The 18,476-nt window shown below is 36.0% G+C and overlaps 5 protein-coding genes across 7 annotated transcripts in view; 2 read left to right on the top strand and 3 right to left on the bottom strand.

Annotated features, from left to right (window-relative positions):
* The window catches only part of ormdl1 (ORMDL sphingolipid biosynthesis regulator 1), a 4,452-nt gene extending 4,251 nt beyond the window's left edge, over positions 1 to 201 (top strand). Inside the window, exon 4 of the mRNA XM_016294560.1 lies at positions 1 to 201. This exon is cut by the window's left edge and continues 140 nt beyond it. Within this exon, the coding sequence (XP_016150046.1) occupies positions 1 to 5 (5 nt within the window). The 3' untranslated portion in view covers positions 6 to 201.
* The window catches only part of LOC107602147 (PMS1 protein homolog 1-like), a 35,291-nt gene extending 33,048 nt beyond the window's left edge, over positions 1 to 2,243 (bottom strand). For both annotated transcript variants that reach the window (XM_016294559.1, XM_016294558.1), the window contains exon 1: positions 2,233 to 2,243. The gene's annotated coding sequence lies outside the window, so the exon portion shown is untranslated. The remainder of the gene's footprint in view (positions 1 to 2,232) is intronic.
* LOC107602133 (probable inactive tRNA-specific adenosine deaminase-like protein 3) lies at positions 1,590 to 2,967 on the bottom strand. Its single transcript, XM_016294544.1, has 2 exons — positions 2,962 to 2,967; positions 1,590 to 2,558 (listed from the first exon to the last, which is right to left on the bottom strand). The coding sequence occupies exons 1-2, from the start codon at positions 2,965 to 2,967 to the stop codon at positions 1,671 to 1,673; spliced, it is 894 nt and encodes a 297-aa protein (XP_016150030.1). The 3' UTR covers positions 1,590 to 1,670.
* On the top strand, positions 2,680 to 6,653 carry osgepl1 (O-sialoglycoprotein endopeptidase-like 1). 2 transcript variants are annotated; one of them, XM_016294554.1, is made up of 8 exons: positions 2,680 to 3,006; positions 3,140 to 3,402; positions 4,344 to 4,731; positions 4,824 to 5,028; positions 5,368 to 5,516; positions 5,685 to 5,815; positions 5,903 to 5,974; positions 6,557 to 6,653. In XM_016294554.1, the coding sequence occupies exons 2-8, from the start codon at positions 3,206 to 3,208 to the stop codon at positions 6,639 to 6,641; spliced, it is 1,227 nt and encodes a 408-aa protein (XP_016150040.1). In that variant the 5' UTR covers positions 2,680 to 3,006; positions 3,140 to 3,205; the 3' UTR covers positions 6,642 to 6,653. The 2 variants fall into 2 exon arrangements, with proteins under 2 accessions (XP_016150040.1, XP_016150039.1); XM_016294553.1 differs by lacking the exon at positions 2,680 to 3,006 and having other exon boundaries at positions 3,020 to 3,402.
* A 93-nt stretch (positions 6,654 to 6,746) lies between these two features.
* The window catches only part of ankar (ankyrin and armadillo repeat containing), a 12,538-nt gene continuing 808 nt past the window's right edge, over positions 6,747 to 18,476 (bottom strand). Inside the window, exons 2-23 of the mRNA XM_016294545.1 lie at positions 17,982 to 18,419; positions 17,733 to 17,896; positions 16,781 to 16,896; positions 16,489 to 16,669; positions 16,175 to 16,397; positions 16,060 to 16,098; positions 15,477 to 15,678; positions 14,835 to 15,043; positions 14,471 to 14,575; positions 13,230 to 13,477; positions 12,972 to 13,140; positions 12,659 to 12,900; positions 11,150 to 11,303; positions 9,719 to 9,880; positions 9,521 to 9,627; positions 9,320 to 9,442; positions 9,040 to 9,198; positions 8,603 to 8,720; positions 7,508 to 7,617; positions 7,203 to 7,399; positions 7,071 to 7,117; positions 6,747 to 6,968 (exon numbers count right to left, since the gene is read on the bottom strand). Coding sequence (XP_016150031.1) covers positions 6,802 to 6,968; positions 7,071 to 7,117; positions 7,203 to 7,399; positions 7,508 to 7,617; positions 8,603 to 8,720; positions 9,040 to 9,198; positions 9,320 to 9,442; positions 9,521 to 9,627; positions 9,719 to 9,880; positions 11,150 to 11,303; positions 12,659 to 12,900; positions 12,972 to 13,140; positions 13,230 to 13,477; positions 14,471 to 14,575; positions 14,835 to 15,043; positions 15,477 to 15,678; positions 16,060 to 16,098; positions 16,175 to 16,397; positions 16,489 to 16,669; positions 16,781 to 16,896; positions 17,733 to 17,896; positions 17,982 to 18,419 — 3,680 coding nt within the window. The 3' untranslated portion in view covers positions 6,747 to 6,801. The remainder of the gene's footprint in view (positions 6,969 to 7,070; positions 7,118 to 7,202; positions 7,400 to 7,507; positions 7,618 to 8,602; positions 8,721 to 9,039; positions 9,199 to 9,319; positions 9,443 to 9,520; positions 9,628 to 9,718; positions 9,881 to 11,149; positions 11,304 to 12,658; positions 12,901 to 12,971; positions 13,141 to 13,229; positions 13,478 to 14,470; positions 14,576 to 14,834; positions 15,044 to 15,476; positions 15,679 to 16,059; positions 16,099 to 16,174; positions 16,398 to 16,488; positions 16,670 to 16,780; positions 16,897 to 17,732; positions 17,897 to 17,981; positions 18,420 to 18,476) is intronic.

Below are 18,476 nucleotides of genomic sequence, written 5' to 3' on the forward strand. Positions count from 1 at the left end.
AATAAACAAGTATTAAGCCCAGTGTTCAGAGGGCACAGACCAACTCGGAGCTGTTGCCTGATGTGGGAGAGGAGATAACCCTTTGTACTTTGTACCGCAGTTGTGTACACTTAGCAGTTTTGTACAGTCTGTGTAATTGTGAGTCTCTTTGTTTGATATATCTTGAGAAATTGTTGTAGGGACAAGTTAGGAGGACAATTCCACAAGCATTAATAACTTAAGATATTTAATGTGTTTTCGTTAGTTGTTTTGTGATCCTCGTGGATCTGGGCTGGCCCAGGTTTCATGGTTAATTTCTTTTTCCGTTAATTAGTTCTTGTTTGTTCAAATGTGCTCACAACACTGATACACTAAGATAGTTTTATGCTTTTAGCGTCACTTCACATTTCTGAATACATTCATAGATAATTCCATGAATTGACCAAATGTGTTTTTAAAATCATTTAAAAGCCATGAAACCTTTCTGCTGTTTCGTTAATGTTATCATTGCTTCAGAGACAAATAAAACGTCAGTTTGCATGATTACCTGAAAAATATTTGTTCGTCACAATACTATGTGTAGTTCTGTTTAGTTAATGTCTTACAGCTTATAAGTGACAATGAAAAATATTAACATTAACAAAACTTTTAGGCTTTTAAGTACTGAGTCGACATGAAATCAAAAATAGAACTTTCTTAATTTAATACATATTTCTGGTCTCATTTTGCACATTTTATCGGTGTACATTATTTCAAAGAACATTTCCTTAAAAGATTTTGAACTGCTTTCTCTGCCCTGAAACAAAACATCAAGTTCTTCCCTACATTTTTTCATCTTCTGTTTGAATCAGAATATTTCAAGTTGACTTTTAGCTCAATTTCAGTGTCATTTTAAATGTCTGGATCATTACCAAGCTTCAGCAAACCATCATGTTTCTTTGCTCTTTTCTGTCACAGTATTATTGAAGTTGAGAAACTGTAACATAGACCCATTAAACTATTTGTATTCTTCCACTTTCTTGTCTTTTGACAATATTCACGAAGGCTCGACTGTGCCAATTGTTTTGTCCTTTTGTTTTGAGAAAAGGAATGAACATAGTATGTGGTGTGTTGCATGACATGCTGCAAACAAAGAAAACTGCAAAGTATTAGAAACGCTGTTGTTCACTAGAAAAATAAATTGTGTGAAATATAAACTCGTACAATCATAAACACCACTGTTCAAAAAGTTGAGGTTGGAAAGATTTCTTAAATATTAAGAAAGTTTCTTTGCTCACAAAGGCTGGATTTATTTAAACAAAAATACTGTAACATTTTGAAATATTTGTATATATTAAAATAACTGCTTTCCATTTTATTATATTTTTAAATGTAATTTATTCCTGTGATGTCAAAGCTGAAATGTAAGCATCATTACTCCAGTTTATCAGTGTCACATGATTCTTCAAAAATCATTCAGATATGCAGATGTGGTGCTTATCAAACATTTCTTACTCTCAATGTTGGAAACTGTTGTGCGGATCAATGTGTCATATAAGATTTGATGGTCTGATAAATCGAATATGAAATTTAAAGGTAGACAACTAATTTTAATACTTTTTATTATGGGCTTAAAAAAACATTTGCTGTAGTTAGAAATGTAAAAACAATTAAAATGTCATAAATGTCAATGTAATATTGCCTCTAATTATTCACTTTTTGTGTAAAGCCTCACATGCATTTAGCATCACACCTTTAAACACTTCAAAGTGATGATTTAAATCTTTTTGGCAGTGAATTTTATACTTGGTTCCCAAGGCACCATCTGCAGAGGGTGCTCCATAAAACACTCTGTTGATTCTTGAGTGCACCAAAGCCATTGCACACATCACGCACGGCTCTCGAGTGACGTAAAGATCATATCCGGTGCAGATGTAAGGCAGACCGGATTCTTTGGCATTGCAAGCATTCCTAAAGCACTCGGAGCTGCTAAACCGACAGGCTGGATATTTCTCGTAACTGTAGGCGCCTCCTCCTTGCCCACAGGCCACAAGATCAATACAGATCATGACAGCATGATGGAGCGGATGAGAGCCGTGCTTACAGTCATGACCCACTGCAACAATCTGCTCCGATTCTGGGTCAACAATCACTGCGCCCACCGCATCCATTCCCATCTTCCCGCCTGATTTTGCAGCCTCTACAGCTGCCGTCATGTACTTTTGCATTTTAGCTTTCTGATCAGTAGTGAATAACTGGCCTCTCAGAGCAGACGTCACTTGTTTGTCCTCGTGAAATGACGTAGGCCAGTGTTTACTAGCTTTTTCAAACTGCGGTCTGGTTAGTGGAGGATTGGCGGGTATTTTGACAAGGAAAGGTTCTCCCAAACCACTGGAGTCAAAAGACTGTGAGCAAAGCAGATCAGCAAGCGTAACTCCTTTGCAGTCTATCACCTGCACATCCCTGGCCAAGCACACAATGACCTCCAATGGATGAGAAGTGCTTTTGTCTTTGCAAGCCCTCACTCTTTTTATGTGCTGCAGATCGGGTAAAGGGTAGATCAGGGAAAGCTCTTTGACCAGGCGAGATGTTTGTCTTTTCTCTCCCCCCCAAAATAATATTTTTAAGAGCCTATATATATTTTTAATATTTAAAACACAGAATGAATGAATGAATTTAAATTTATAAATACACGTGCAGCTGATAGACCTTTACCTTATTTGGAGGAAACAATGGACTTTAATTATCAAATAAGTTAGAAATTGTCCAACAACCTTCTTTATAGCAGCCAAGTGTGAAGAATTAATCCTGTGTAAAACATCGCTCCCATGTGAGTCTTGATCCCTCCTGTATTATTATCCCATTGGAAACAAGCGCAAACGCTAATGGTTCCGTTTTGCTCTTTATTTTAGACCGTCGTTTAGCGCTGATATTATTATTAGCATACTTATTTATTCATCAAATGGGTATAGACAGCTATTTTTCTATAATACTATTTATCACTTTCATCTTAAAGAAAGTCTAACGGAACCCAACTTTACGTATGTTGTGAGTAGGGTGTATTTATAAGTAACGCCTTGATCATACAGGGTCATAAATGAAGTTTTACAAGAAAATACAAGTGCAGTGTTAGCAGTGTTTTCGAGTCGCTTGAATTGGTGAAGCGTATGTATCCTTTCAGATGACCGTCGAGTTAAATCAGTGATAATCCAGTGGAATCGACAGTGAAGCGTCAGTGTTTATCAGCATGTTCCCGTGCGCTCTGAATGGAGCTGCTCGCTTCTGGATGAAGCACTGCACGTCCCCAAGAGCCTTCAGTACACCGCGCTCTCGGTTCGTTTTGGGGATTGAGACGAGCTGCGACGAGACCGGGGCGGCTGTGCTGGACGAGACTGGGGTGATTCGGGGAGAATCTCTGCATTCTCAGAAAAAGACACACCTGGAGTAAGAATAGCCACTGACTTCAGAAATGTCCTCAGTTGATGCATAGAGTAATCACATACTAATCACATATTTTCATGATCCTAAAGGAACAGATCTCTCAAAAGGCCATTCTGTGGTCATTTATTTACCATCACAGTGTTTCCGAAAAAAAATCATGAGTTGTATATGTGACTTGTGAATTTAAAGCTTTTTTTATTTTTTTCATTTGTTAACTCATTTTTATTAATTTTTAAAAGTATTTACATGTTTTTTTATTTATTTTTATTCAATGTTAGTTTAAGTAATTTTAGTACTTTAACATTTTATTTCGCTTAATTGGCAAGGCAGCATTTGTAATTTTTATTTACGTTTTTCATCTAATATTTATATTTTATGTCAATCTTGTTTTAATCCACAAACCACAATTTTTAATAGGCTTCGTTTTTATTTAACAAAAACAACACTGACTTCGCATCTTAAGCTATACAGTAGCTTTAAGAAACAGATAAGTCAAGTCATTATTCACTGAAAATAACAGCTGTAGTAACTATTCACTGTCATTGTATAGGGGAAAAAACAGCTTGGATATTCTGCTGTTATTTTACTTCTATATCATTTTACTTGTTTGTGAGAAGAAACACCTTTTAATTTTCACACTGGAAGTCGGCAGGCTTTTAGTTAGTAGTGCTAGTAATGGATTAGTATGTTGATTTGATATACCTAAACTACTAAATTAGAATATTTGTTTGTGAATTCTCTCATCCAAATCAAAATTTTAGTACGTTTTTGTAACTTTCTGTTTTGTTTTCATAAATGTAGGTCATTTTCAGGTCAGGACTATGTATGCAAATTCCAAAAATAGCAAAAAGGTGATTCAAAATATACAGTTTTATATACATAAGGTAAGGATAAAAAATGACTGCTGAATTATGGTGCATTTAATTTCATTTGTTCTCTTACAGTACGGGTGGAATTATCCCAACTGTGGCCCAACGCCTACACAGAGAAAACATCTCTAGAGTTGTCCAGGAGGCTTTGGACAGAAGCGGCATTGAACCCAGTGAACTCACAGCTGTGGCCACAACAGTGAAGCCTGGTCTCGCCCTTAGCTTAGGGGTCGGCTTGGATTTCAGTCTGAAGTTTGTGAGACTTCACGAAAAGCCGTTCATCCCTATACACCATATGGAGGCACATGCCCTCACTGTAAAAATGCTACACCCCGTAGACTTCCCTTTTCTCGTGCTCCTTGTCTCGGGGGGTCATTCTCTTCTTGCACTGGCCAAAGGAATAGATGAATTTCTTCTTCTGGGGCAAACACTGGATGTAGCAGCCGGGGACACTTTAGATAAGGTACAGTGTCAGGATATCACATCCGTTTCAAATACAAGGAAAGCAGTAGGATGTTTATAATATAAACTCTTTATCTTTCCTTTCAATGACAGATTGCTAGAAGACTTTCTCTTAGGAATCACCCAGAGTGCTCGACTTTGAGCGGTGGACAAGCCATAGAGCTTTTGGCGAAAGAGGGGGATCGACTCGCATTTCATTTCAAGGCACCCATGGGGCAGCTCTACGACTGCAATTTCTCTTTTGCTGGTTTGCGAAACCAGGTGACAATGGCAATAAACAAAAAAGAAAGAGAAGAAGGTACTTTATCTATTCCTTTAAAATAAAAGAAACGGGTTCTTTTCAAAAAGCTTTTGATCTGCCTACATAGACATCTGCCCTTTTAGGCAGCATCTGGACTGAAATGGCAGCTTATAAGTGACTGATTTGAAAAAACAGTAAACAGGCAGCAACTCTGCATGTGATGCAAATATCTCTTCTCATTTGAAGTACACAGGAGACTTGACTATTAATTGGCATTAACATGCTCACACCAATTAATTGGAATAGGAATGCAATAGTCTAATAAGGCTATATATATATTGTGTGTGTACAGTCCTAATCAGTTATTATATTACCGTATATGTTATGTTTCCACAGGTGTTGAAAAAGGACATTTATTATCATGTGTTAAAGACATCGCTGCTGCCTCACAACACACTGTGGCGTCCCACATAGCCAAACGAACACATCGTGCCATTTTGTTCTGTAAATCCAAAGGTCTTCTACCACAGCATAATCCAACCCTGGTAAGTTCTCCGCACTCCAGGACCTGGTTGTGGCATTTCATTTTTAAATTAACTCGGCTTAATCATTTTGCAATATTTAAAAACTTCAACCAATAAATGCCTGTGGTGAATTGACATTTGGTAAAAATTCCACCAAAAATCTACTCTTCCACTTTTGCACCTTTGTAGGTTGTTTCCGGAGGAGTAGCAAGTAATGAATACATCAGACAGACTCTGAAAATTGTCACAGATGCCACTGGATTGCATCTGCTTTGCCCTCCGACAAAATTTTGCACTGATAATGGAGTGATGATTGCATGGTAAGAGCATAAAAATGGTGCATATTGCCTTACAGCCTTGTTGACATGTATAAGCCACTGACTTTTGTTTCTCACTATTGTTGTTAGGAATGGCATAGAGAGACTAAAGCAAAGAAAGGGGATCATGTCCTATACCGAAGAGGTCAACTATGAACCAAAGTAAGTTAAAATGACATTTACTTTGCAAGTAAATAAATTGGACTTATTTACATTTTCAATGCATGTTTCTGGTCTTATTGTGCACAATTTATCGGTTAATGTCATTTCTAAGTTTAAAAAAAAGTTTGTCTTTGTAATCTTTCATCAAATTAAATATATATTTTAAGTGAGTGTTTTTGTAACGTTTATATTTTAAAATCATGTATTTATTTATTTTTAGTTGACATTTTTAAGATTTAATTATTAGCTTTCCATCAACTCAAAAACCCCACTTTAGGAAACTCTGATGTAATGTGATGTTTAATGCACGTCTTGTTGTTGATAACAAAGAATGGAATATGTGTTGTTTCTCTTTATATTTTTGACAGTGAGGTACAAAATAATCCTATTCAAATCTTAGGTCAAAAGTCATCAAAAAGTTTAGATTAGATTACCAGAAATGTGTAATCTAATAGATTACATTTCAAATTTTCATCATATAATTTGTGATCAGTAACAGACAGTTTGTAAGTAATCTACCCAGCACTGATTGTATATGATAGGAGTCTGTTTTGATGTCATGACATTTTTCATTCATTTTAGGGCACCACTTGGATTAGACATCACTTCAGAAGTGAAAGACGCTACAATCAAACTTCCCCCATTAAAACTGAGGATAAACTCTTGACATGCTGTTAAAAGGGCATCTCCTACTTATTAATAAATGATTATTTATTTAAAGAAATGTAAATGTTTGTGTTTTGTAAATGCTTTAATTCAAAGTGTATGATGTTATTTCTTTTCAATCGCCTTTTGGTGTGAACGGCAGTGCCGGAGATCATGACCTTTCATGTATTTTCATTCAACCTCTGTTTTGGGGCACTGTGGCAGGACGTTCTGACTCTGGAGTTGGCGGTTCTGGCCCTCTGTCTTACATGGTGTGGCAAAGGAGCTGGTGTTTCTCTGTCACCGATTGCTGACTGACTACACCTATCATTCACTCTCTTTGCCAGTCCTGGTAAGAAATGATATAGCGCAAACAGCTGTATGTGAGAGATATTCCTCATTGCTTTAGCCAGGATCACAATATCACTCTGTCATAAATCAATTGAAATACCTTTATTATCACGATGAGGCACAGGAGGGCCGCCATTTATCTCCAAACTGCAATGGAGAAAACAGAAAGAAAACAAATTATGCTTGTGAATTATCAAAGGCCTCATATTCTTCCTGACTAAATTTAAAGCACCTGAGAGACGGCAACCCTATTCTTCTCTGTCTTTCAAACTCTTCTGTAAAGAATTGCGATATTCTGGCATCTTTAGCTAAATTCTCCATTAGGAGGTCATATATGTGAGGGGATTTTCTACATTTGGCCAGAAGCTGTCGATGAGCATATCGATTGGAGGTCAGGTAACCCAGAGCACTTGCACAAGCTGTTCGAACCTAAAATGTAGGAAGGAATAATAGTTTCAAAAATCCTAGAAATACTGTTTTAAGCACTTATTTTTGTTGACTGGGAAACATTGCATTAGCCAATTAAACACAATCAACCTCTTCATCCTCTGAGTCCAGATGAGCAGAAAGATGCTCTACAGCACCCATGGTGACAATGGCATTAGTAATACCTGCTCTTGTGTGAACCAGGCTAGCAAGTAGTTGTGCTGGAGTAAGACAAGATGAAATGTTACACAAGATTTTTTTCTCATTTATATATATATATATATATATATATATATATATATATATATATATTACCATTCAAAGGTTTGGGGTCTGTAAGATTTGTTAATGGTTTTGAAAAAGGTCTCTTATGCTCACAAAGTGATGCATTTATTTGATAAATACATTAAAGGGTTAGTTCACCCAAAAATTCAAATTCTGTCATTAATTACTCACCATTGTGTTGTTCCAAACCCGTAAGACATTCGTTCATCTTTGGAACACAATTTAAGATATTTTTGATGAAATCTGAGGACTCTCTGACCCTCCCATAGACAGCAAGGTAACTACCACGTTCAAGGTCCAGAAAAGTACCAAGATGATCGACAATGTAGTCCGTGTGACATCAGTGGTTCAACTGTAAAGTTACGAAGCTACAAGAATATTTTTTGCACAAAGAAAACAAAAATAATGACTTTATTACACATTTTTATCTCTACTGCGTCACTTGTGGACAATGACGTCATTACGGCGGATCTGGGTCAGCGCCGCCACACGCTCGCGTATATGGTACTGGTCCATATACCAGTATGGTATGGTCGTGAAAGCGCATCCACAAGTGACGCAGTAGAGACGAAAATGTGGAATTAAGTCGTTATTTTTGTTTTCTTTGCGCAAAAAAAGTATTCTCGTAGCTTCGTAACTTTACAGTTGAACCACCGATGTCACACGGACTACTTTGTCGATCATCTTGGTAATTTTCTTGACCTTGAACGTGGTAGTTACCTTGCTGTCTATGGGAGGGTCAGAGAGCCCTCAGATTTCATCAAAAATATCTTAAATTGTGTTTCCGAAAATAAACGAAGGTCTTACGGGTTTGGAACAACACGAGGGTGAGTGAGTAATTAATGACAGAATTTTCATTTTTGGGTGAACTAACCCTTTAAAACTGTAATATTGTGAAATATCATTACAATTTAAACTTACCTGTAATGACCACAGTGGTGGATTGGTCAGACTGCAGTAATTCAACAAGAACAGTGACTCCCCTTGCAGTCAAAGTCACTTCATCTGATCCACTAATTACTCTGGCTAACACAACTATCTGTCAAACAAATGAGGAGTCAGTTAAATTAACTGTTTTTCCAGCCCTTTACAGCTGTTCATTAAAACATCATAACATCTGTTCATTTTCTACTATGGTAAATGTTTTTTTGAAAACAATGTCACATTGAAAACCTGCCTTTTTATTTTATTTTTTGGAGTTTGTAAATGAAAAAAAAAAAAGTTATGATGTAAATTGGACACTATCTTTGATATTTATTCAATAAGATTTTATTAATGTAGAAAAGGATGTAAAATAAATTTGATTGTGGTCTCAGACTTTTGGACCCCAATGTATATGTTCTGAATCTTCTGACTACCTGAAATGCAGCTTTTGCTTGTTCTGTTTCATTGTCAGAACTCAAAAATGTCTCATATGTGTTCATTAGTATTCTTCCTGTTTGTCGAATTGCCTTCTGTTGGGCTTTGTTGTTGTAAGCAAACAGGGACAATGCATGTCCAGCATCCAGACAAATGCTCTGAAAGAGAAGACTTGCTAAGCAATTCATTTAAACAAACACATTCAGAATATCAGTGGCATCACATGAGCACCGTGAAATATTTCAAACCAAGATTAAAGTGGTAAAAAATGTAAATTACTTTGTTTTCAGCCCCCATGAGCTCCAGAATGATATCGTAAGAGAAGTCCTCTTGTTCCCAGAATTCCCTCTGGAGTTTTTGGTTCCCCAGCAGCACGCAGGCGAGAGTCTTAGCCACTTGCACCTAATGCCATTTAAAAACACTATGAAGTAATTTCCTGTTTTAATCTCATCTCATTTAATTTTTTAAATGAATACTTACCTGTACCTCCAGAGATTCATGGGTTTTTAAAAGCTCTAATAATGTAGAAATGGCCTTTTCTCTGTAAATAATCTTTTGACTCTTTTTATTAGTAGTGAGCGCCACTCCTGCAACCACAAAAAAAACAGGTTTACCATTTGCACTGTAACACAAAGCCATTTATATCAAAGAAATGAAAGAAAAAGTGTGAGATACTACCAATGCACAAACAACCCAGTGCTTTGATGACACTGAGCAGGGTCTTCAGTGTTGTTCGAGACCCTCGAAGCAAACGCACCAAAGGCGGCACCCCATACTCCCTGCAAAAGCCATCCTGATGGGTTCGACTATCTCGGCTAAGCGCTATTGCCGCTTGGCAGCCTATGAAATGACGAGATACGTGCAGATAACGTTCTCTGGGGGTGGATAATTTGTTACAATATGTATGGAAGCTTGTTTCTTCCGGGGCATAAAAAATGGTAATTGCAGCTTTTTATCTCATAATTCTAACTTTTTTCTCACAATTCTGAGAAAAATATAAACTCAAAATTGTGAGTTGATATACTTGAATTGTGAGATAAAAAGTTGCAATTAGCTTTTTTTTTTTTTTAAGAATTGCGAGATGTAAACTTAGAAAAAGAAAAACAAGAATTCAGAGAAAATTAAGACAAAATTGTGAGAGATAAACTCAGAATTCAAAGGAAAATAAAGTCAGAATTGTGAGATGGTAAATTTTATTTTTATTCCATGATTACACAAAAAAAAAAACAATTGCGAAATGTAAACTTAGAATTCCAAGAAAAAAGTCAAAAATCTGAGATGTGAAATTTGCGATTCTGAAGAAAAAAGTCAGAAATGTGCGATGTAAACTTGCAATTAGGATTTTATAAGTTGCACCTGCAAAATATTAACTCACAATTCTAAGAAAAAAGTCAGAATTGTGAGATATGAACTCACAATTGCAAGAAAAAAGTAGCAATTAACTATTTATATTATATTTATACTATATTTTTATTTATACAATTTTTTTTTTTACTACTATTTTTTATTCCATGGCAGAAACAAGCTTCCATAGTTATGAAGGTGCGGACAGTTCTGTCTGAAAAATATTTTTAGGGAACATCTGTCTGACAAAATGTTTTAACAGACGATCCACGGGAGACACGATCCAGACACCTGAATGAAGAGGAAGCACTCTTGGAATATAGCATCGTTTTGAAATCACAGCCTGTAATCGGGTCATAGTTTAACACTAATAGCAATACAAGAGACACAGCAACTCTTGTAAGCAATGTTTACGGAGAAACCCACAGGGGGAATGACATTCCACTGTGCATGCCTTCCTGTCTAATGAGTCTAGCAGATCAGTGCTGTCTCAAGACAGGAAGTGCTGGCCGCTTACCCGCTGGACCGGACCTGTTCTGTCAGTGACAGGGAGAAGCTCAGGTAGTCAATCTGCTCAGTTTATCCAGTGCCTGTCAACATGTAGTCAATGGGAAGCTGTTTTTATTGCATTTGGTGCTTCTTCTGTCTGGACGACAGCTTTGCAGTGAGTGTTACTTACATTCATGGGTGACTGATTGGTTGGATGGAACTTGGTGATCTCTTTTGGGACAGTGTATAATGAGATCAATTTGTATCGGGCCTTACCCACGTATTGCATTTTGTCTGAAGAGGACAGAAGAAGGTCAAGGATGACTGGGTAACCCATCTGCTGTGCCATGAGCTTCTGTTGCTTCAGAGTTTGTCCTGCCAGGGCCCATAGAGCTGTTGCACCCTGCTCCCGCACATCCAGCTGGAACACCTGAACACAGGGCAAAGTTCAGAAAGAGTTTACTGTGCCAACGGTTGACTTGAGACTTTATGCAATATGAGAACCAAGTTTTCAAGGCAATTAAACCCCCAAAAATCTGACTTTTTTAAAAAATATATATAAAATACACTTCTGTCAGGACCACTAAATTACTAAAGAATTACTTACATTTACTAAATTACTAAACTTAAATACTAAAATTTTTTTTTTTAAATATATTTGGAGGAAATGGTCTTTTTGTTAGAAAATGGATCAAAGTTGTTTTATTTATAATAATATTCTAAATAAATTACTACAAGCATAAATTATAAGCATATTAATAACTAAATTAATTAATAAATTAATATTATTTAAAAAATATTTTGAGTGATTATGCAATTTTCTGATGTGTACTAATAAGAACAATTCTATAAATATTAATATTCAACTAAACTTTAGTGTAATATCTATATGACAGAATCTAACAGAATTGGCTTGTAGCTTATCTTTTAAATTTTTTTTGTTTTAATTTTAATGCTAGTAAAACATAATTTAGTAAATTAGTGTTTAAAAACATGCTAAAAATAATTTTACGTATGGTCTGTAGTAGCTGCATCCATATTCATTTCACTTTTAAACAATAATACTACATTTATTTATAATGTGCTCTTCTTATATCCAAAGTACTGCAACACATACAATAAAATAATAAAACAATATAAAACAAAACATTGAACCCAATTAATGTTCCTCCTAAGCAACAAAACCATTCCTCATAAATTCATACTGTGACTCTAAACAGTTTATGCACTAATGGATGTAAATCATATTTTTGATGGGTAAAAATTTTGATGGCAGTTCTCCAGAACACCATTCAAAAAACCCAACAGTACATAGTGTGACCAAAAAAAAACATCTTTATATTGATTTATTCCAAGTTATCCCTGCATTACTAACACTGTATGTTTTTGAAAAGTGACGAAAAATGGCTTAATTACCCACACAGCAAAATCCCCAGAGTTAAATCAACTCTGCTCAGAGTACATATTGTCCCAATCTACAGAGTGTTAAAGTAACACTGAAGCAGAGTTACCACTGTTGAGGATTATGTGATACGTTTTCATGTCTAAAAGCCTGAGCAGTAGTTGTTCATCTTCAACATTGTTAACAGTGGGTTTTCTTTATTAATGCTCACTCATCAATTAAAATAATTGCTTAATTATCCCATTAACTTTAACTCGGCTTCAGTGTTACTTTAACACTCTGTAGATTCGGACAATATGTACTCTGAGCAGAGTTGATTTAACTCTGGGGATTTTGCTGTGCAGAGGCAACATATTTAATTACTAAAGCTGCTGTTACATTACCTTTAAAAGTTGTAAAAGATCCTTGGCAGCTGATTGCCTGAGGAAGCACTGCTGGATGGCAGGATTTTGACTGGCTATAGATTCAAGCGCTGTGGCTGCCTTGACCTTAACAGGAATCTTCCTCTCTCGCAGGGCTTGCACCAGGGCACAGACCGCTCCTGCCTCACATATGAGCTCCTGGTTCTCCTGGTGACCCCGAGCCAGCTCTGCAAGAGCCAAGCAGGCCTCTTCCTGTAGTACTTCTGTCAGACAAAAACACAGCTATTTAATCTAAATGCAAATGAGTGCATATTTTACAGGAAGTAAACAGTACCAGAGTTCACAGACAGGAATTCAACAAGATGTGGAACTCCTCCAGCATGTGCAACAGCGGTTTGGTTGCACAGGCTTTTGACGCATAGTGTACGGATGCATCTGACAGCATTTACTAGCACATCTTGTAGGTCAGAGGTCAGGAGCTTGACTACCAAGGCCACCCCACCCTAGACAAAAAATTGGGGGGCATTTGTTTAAAACAGATGTTTTAAGTTCTTTAAATGTGTATAGACAGCATAAAAGTTTTTTGACTCACCAACTGAGCAATGAGGTTTTGGTGCTGTTCACTGTGTCCCGCCAGATCGGCCAGTATAACAGCACAGCGAGAGTGCAGCTCAGGCTGGTGGCCGCTGAGGAGCTTGATCAGCACTGGTACGGCACCATGATGCACCAGATCTTCACAGACTTTCCTATTCTCTGACATATGACACAGCACAGCTGTAGCCATGCACTGCACCACCAGTCTATCTGAACAAAGGAGACCCACCAGCACTGCAATACCTCCTGCAGTGCAGTGATTATTATTAGGCAGAAACATAATGCAATCTGCTAACATTACTCAATCTTCTAGCTCAGTGGTTCTCAAATGATTTAACCTCAGAACCCACTTTTTTTTCAAGTGGCGATTCAACACAGTAGTTTCTTCAGGATTTATGAAGGTACATTTTTACGACCAAGAAAAGAAAAATTATAGGAATAAATTGAAGAGAACACAATATATCAATATGTTCTCTAAATGTAAATGTCTATTCAGCAAACAATGAGTTGTATTAGCAACACTTTAACTGTTATAAATACAACTTCCAACCAATCTCCATTATTTTTAAAAAACATTTTAGAAAAAAAATAGCTGGAATATTTCTGTTCTCAACTACTAGAATATGGTAATAACTTGTTTTATACATTCTGATCACAGAAAAGTGATGTTTTGATTTTTGTTGTTCATTGGTGCAAATGTTTAAAGATTCATAAATCAAAATACATTTACTTGAGAAGCAAAATTACATAAGGTAAGAAGTCTTGTTTTCTATGAAAGTGATCAAAATGAATTGTGTTTATTTTTGAAACTAGAACAAATATCCACAAATAGGCTTAAAAAAATCGACTTAATACAAAGGGAAAGACTTTCTGCTCTGATTTAAGAGCTTTTTAAGGCCTTAATTTGATGAAGGGTGAATTAAGACTTTTTAAACCCTTTTTAAGACCTGCAGAAACCTTGAGTAGTAATATTGTTTACTCTACAAAAGTATTAAAATGCTTTTAGATTAAAATATTGTAGTAGGTTGCTGAATATGAGAAATATTCCATTAAATTGTATTAAAAATTATTTACATTGTAATTTTCCCGCTGTCAGAACAGTCATGTGACCAATTTTGGGGCCAGGACCTACCAGTTGAGAACCATTGTTCTAACATTTAGCTTTTTAAATAGCAGAAATTATGTAAAATTGAGATGTATGAAATTAGCTTGCTTATCAAGACTTTATATATCTATGACCTGCTTTCATTATATCCTCACAGGAGGACTCAATGTTTACACAAAGAGCCTCAAGGCACCTGAGGGCCATCTCCAGCCGTCTGGTGTCCTGGCTCTGGATCATTTCTGCAGAAAAAAAAATGGAGATCAGGCAAGTCACTAAATCACAAATTTAAAAAAAAAATTTTTTAACTAATTATTCATTTAAATAAATAATTTGCTACTCATCTAAAATGTGGAATATTGTAATAAAAAATGTGTTGAAATTCTAAATGAGAAGCTTAATGATTTCTGTCTGATAATATAAATATTTCTACATACAATAAAAGTTTAGTTTTGACTGCTGACAATTTGGAATGCACATTTTAAATCTACAATATCATACCGACAAGAATCTTCCACACAGGAAGCCCGTTCAAGTTCAGCTGAATGAGGTGTCTAAGGATATCTGTGTGAAAGTAAAGTGCTGCCAGGTGGACAGAGTTATTGCCCTTGCTGTCTTCCTCTCTCCAGTTTGCCCCAGTGGACAACAGGACGTCCAGAGCTTCCACTGAACCCGAGGTCGCTGACAATAACAGCGGTGAACTGCCATACCTGAAAAAAAAAAACAATCATCCAATTGAACTTTCTATGCATCAAAAAATGCAGAAAGGAAATGTATCACTGTTTACAACATTGATAATAAGAAGAAATGTTTCTCTAGTACCAAATCAGCATATTAGAATGATTTTTGAAGGATAATGTGACACTGAAGACTGAACTAATGGCTGCTGAAAATTCAGCTTTGCCATGACAGGAATTAATTACATTTTAAAATATACCAAAATAGAAAACAGTTATTTTAAATTGTAATAATAATTCACAATATTAATGTTTGTACTGAATTGTTGATCAAATAAATGCAGCCTTGGTGAGACTTCTCTCAAAACCATTAAAAAATCTTCAACTTTTGAAATGTATACATTAAAATATATACATAAACATGTATATCCTTACAGTAAATTTAGTGCTAAAATATATCACGTACTCAGCAGTGGTCTTCATCTCCAATAAAGCAGGGTCTTTCCTACATAGCGCTTGAATACATGCCACTTGGCCGTAAAAGGCTGCAAAATGAATAGCCATCCAACTCCTCTTGTCCACAAGTTTGTAGTCTGCTCGCAGTGCTAGAAGACAGCTTAGAGATTCAAGGGAGCCACATTGTGCAGCAAGGTGCAGTGGAGTGAGCCCTAAAAGGGAAATAAATGTTAAAAAAAACATCTTTGGACGCATTGAGCCAGGTTTTACATCACTGATGCTAAACACTACTGGTTGCATCAATTTTGCTTTTTGAAGTGGAGGTTTCACGTATTAAATAAAGCACAATAATAATAATAACCATACAGTTAGATGTGTTATACCAGGTTTGACATCATTGATAGCATTTTTTTTGTCTTTTTCATGTGACCTTAATAAAAGCCCCTTAATAAGTAAAACATATTATTACAAAAAATATAGGCTATATAATGCATATTTAGATATTAAATAAAAAATATTAATATTGGTTGTCATTTTTTACATTTTTGGTTTTTCTTTTTCTTTCAGGATATGACAGCTTTAAATATTCTTACCTGCTCCTTCTAGGAATGGACCTCCAACAACTGATTTTCCTGACAATAAAGAAAATGTAACGTAAGAACATATAGAAATGTCTGTAAGCTTTTAATGCATTTGTGTTGCATTGACCTGAGTTAGTGAATCTCTCGCTGCGTATCTGGTTGAGGTTGACTCCTGCTGCAGCGAGCTGGAGGATGATGTGTGATTGGTTGTTGGCTGCAGCGTGGTGAAGCAGAGAGAGACCCTGCTCATCAAGAACGTGCAGGTGGGACGTCGGGTTCCTGCAACTCAGTGAGTGAAACGCTGCACACATTCCTCTCTCTGCTGCTGCCTTCAGCCCAAATGCTACCGTCTGAGTTAGAAGCACATTTCCATGTTTAAGTACAGAGTATGTACATTGAGTGACTCTGAACCCAAAGTATGAATTGATTGTCAGTTATTACCTTGCACTTTATGGCTTTTGTGTAACCAAATGTTTTCTTGAATTGCTCGTGTAGCTCGATGTCTGTCAAGGGCAGTCTCTTCCCTTTGAGGATTTTGATGGAAGTGTTTAAAGCCCCCCACCACTGAACCATGTTATGTTGAGGATAAAGCGACTCTAACTCAATGCAGATGACATTATAGCTGCAAAACACAAGTGTATGTTAGATGCTATAAAACGCAACATTTTAGGTGTACAGCATTTATTTCATTGAATATATAATTGCATGCATTTATACTATAAAGAGTGCTGACCTTTTCCCTTCGATCTCACTGAGTGGAATTGGAAACTGTGTTTTATAAGTGGAGTCCTGACGAAGTAACTCATAAAGGTAATTGGCGGCTTGAGTCTGAAGTGTTCTGAAAGCTACCTACACAAAAAAAATTAATATCTATTTAACCAAATTAAGCATACTGTATCATACTGCTGGAAAACCTGTTGTACACAATCTACTACATCAGAATTTCAACTTACCTTTTGGTCATATAAACAACTGCACCAAATTGCATATTTTTACTCCGTTGGGGCCTCTGAATAAATCTGAGGTGTTTTTTCCTACTTAAGTATGAGCTCCATATTCTCCTATGTCTCCTATACTATATGAGCCATAAAAGCTTAAAAGTATTAAATATGATACTCAACAAAATGTTTTTTTTTTTCTTTTTCTAAAGGTTGAATAAACTGATCCATTCATTCCAAAATAAATAAAAATATTTATTTTGAATATTATTTTAGGCTTTACAGGGTTAATACTATAAATAATCTATTTAATACCCTAAAGTACATAGCAACAACCAGTACTTTTCAAATGAACGGTTCATTATTCATTCGATTTTTGAATATTTGTTTACATTGCTTTGATTTATATTAAAAAGGAATTTGTATGGTATACCCCTAGTTTGCATATGTGGATCAATTTAGTCATTTTTCATCTGTTATTTATGTATTTAATTTGATATCTGCAATGTTAATAATAATAATAACAATAATATTGTTATGTTTTATTATTACATTTTAATTTTTTTATTTCATGTTTTATTATTATTATTTACGTTTGTTATTATTATTACATTTATGGTTGCATACTTTACTAACAACTAATTAAGCAAATTCTAAAGGGAAATAAACTTGACATTTTCTGAGTGTATTAAAGTAAGTATTAAACTGAAAGTTGATTTTAAAAAGTGCTTTAGACTCATATCTCACCTTCATTTCCTCAGTGATGTCATCAAGAGGAGGAGTCCCCACATCAAATTCAATCCCTCCGTGAAGGTGAAAATACTGATTCTGCTTCTGTGGAAAGTGCTTGCAGGCAAAGTCTGGTCCGAGAAGATGTGGAGGAACCTCTCGTTCTGTTTTCAGCTTATCATCTTTAAGCAAAGCAAAATGCATTCACCAATGTCAATCCACTCACATATTAATCAGACATAGCAGTGATCAAAAGACAACGCAAACCTGACAAAGGTGAAAGCATTTGAGAAAAATTAGGAATCAACATCTTTTTCCTCAAGGATATCAGCAGGGGCACCAGGAATGTGATGAGTTTCAGGTAGACGAGGTCCCTGGAGACTTCTGCATTCCTCTCGAGGTGCTTTCTCACCAGAATAACGTGGTCTGACAGCCTTTTCTGTAGCCTCTGGTAGGTGGCCAGATCAATGTTGTCCTCAGTGAGTCGGACCACATCAGATAGTCTATGAGATGCCTCAAACACAAACAGATTTTGGTGCTGGCGGACAGAGGTCAGGTAGGCACTCAGCTTGATCAGAATGTTTTCTGAGTATTGTGAGAAGAGGTTCTCCTCCTCTGCGCTGTTGGGTTCATAAGTTGGGTCTACATCCATGTTCTCCTTATAAATGTCCCGATAACATGGAACATCTGAGATGTCTGTTAAACCTGGTGATACAAATCAGTGTATATTTTCCATTTTCATTATATATATATATATATATA

The sequence above is a fragment of the Sinocyclocheilus grahami genome, unplaced genomic scaffold (assembly GCF_001515645.1).
Source record: "Sinocyclocheilus grahami isolate Dianchi unplaced genomic scaffold, SAMN03320097.WGS_v1.1 scaffold320.1, whole genome shotgun sequence".
NCBI classification, from domain to species: Eukaryota; Metazoa; Chordata; class Actinopteri; order Cypriniformes; family Cyprinidae; genus Sinocyclocheilus; species Sinocyclocheilus grahami.

Excerpts from the sequence above, each read along its gene's own strand:
- osgepl1 (XM_016294554.1), top strand. The coding sequence starts at position 3,206 with ATGTTCCCGTGCGCTCTGAATGGAGCTGCTCGCTTCTGGATGAAGCAC. Across the intron at positions 4,732-4,823 it reads CCGGGGACACTTTAGATAAG|ATTGCTAGAAGACTTTCTCT; the intron begins GTACAGTGTCAG and ends TTTCAATGACAG. Across the intron at positions 5,975-6,556 it reads GAGGTCAACTATGAACCAAA|GGCACCACTTGGATTAGACA; the intron begins GTAAGTTAAAAT and ends CATTCATTTTAG.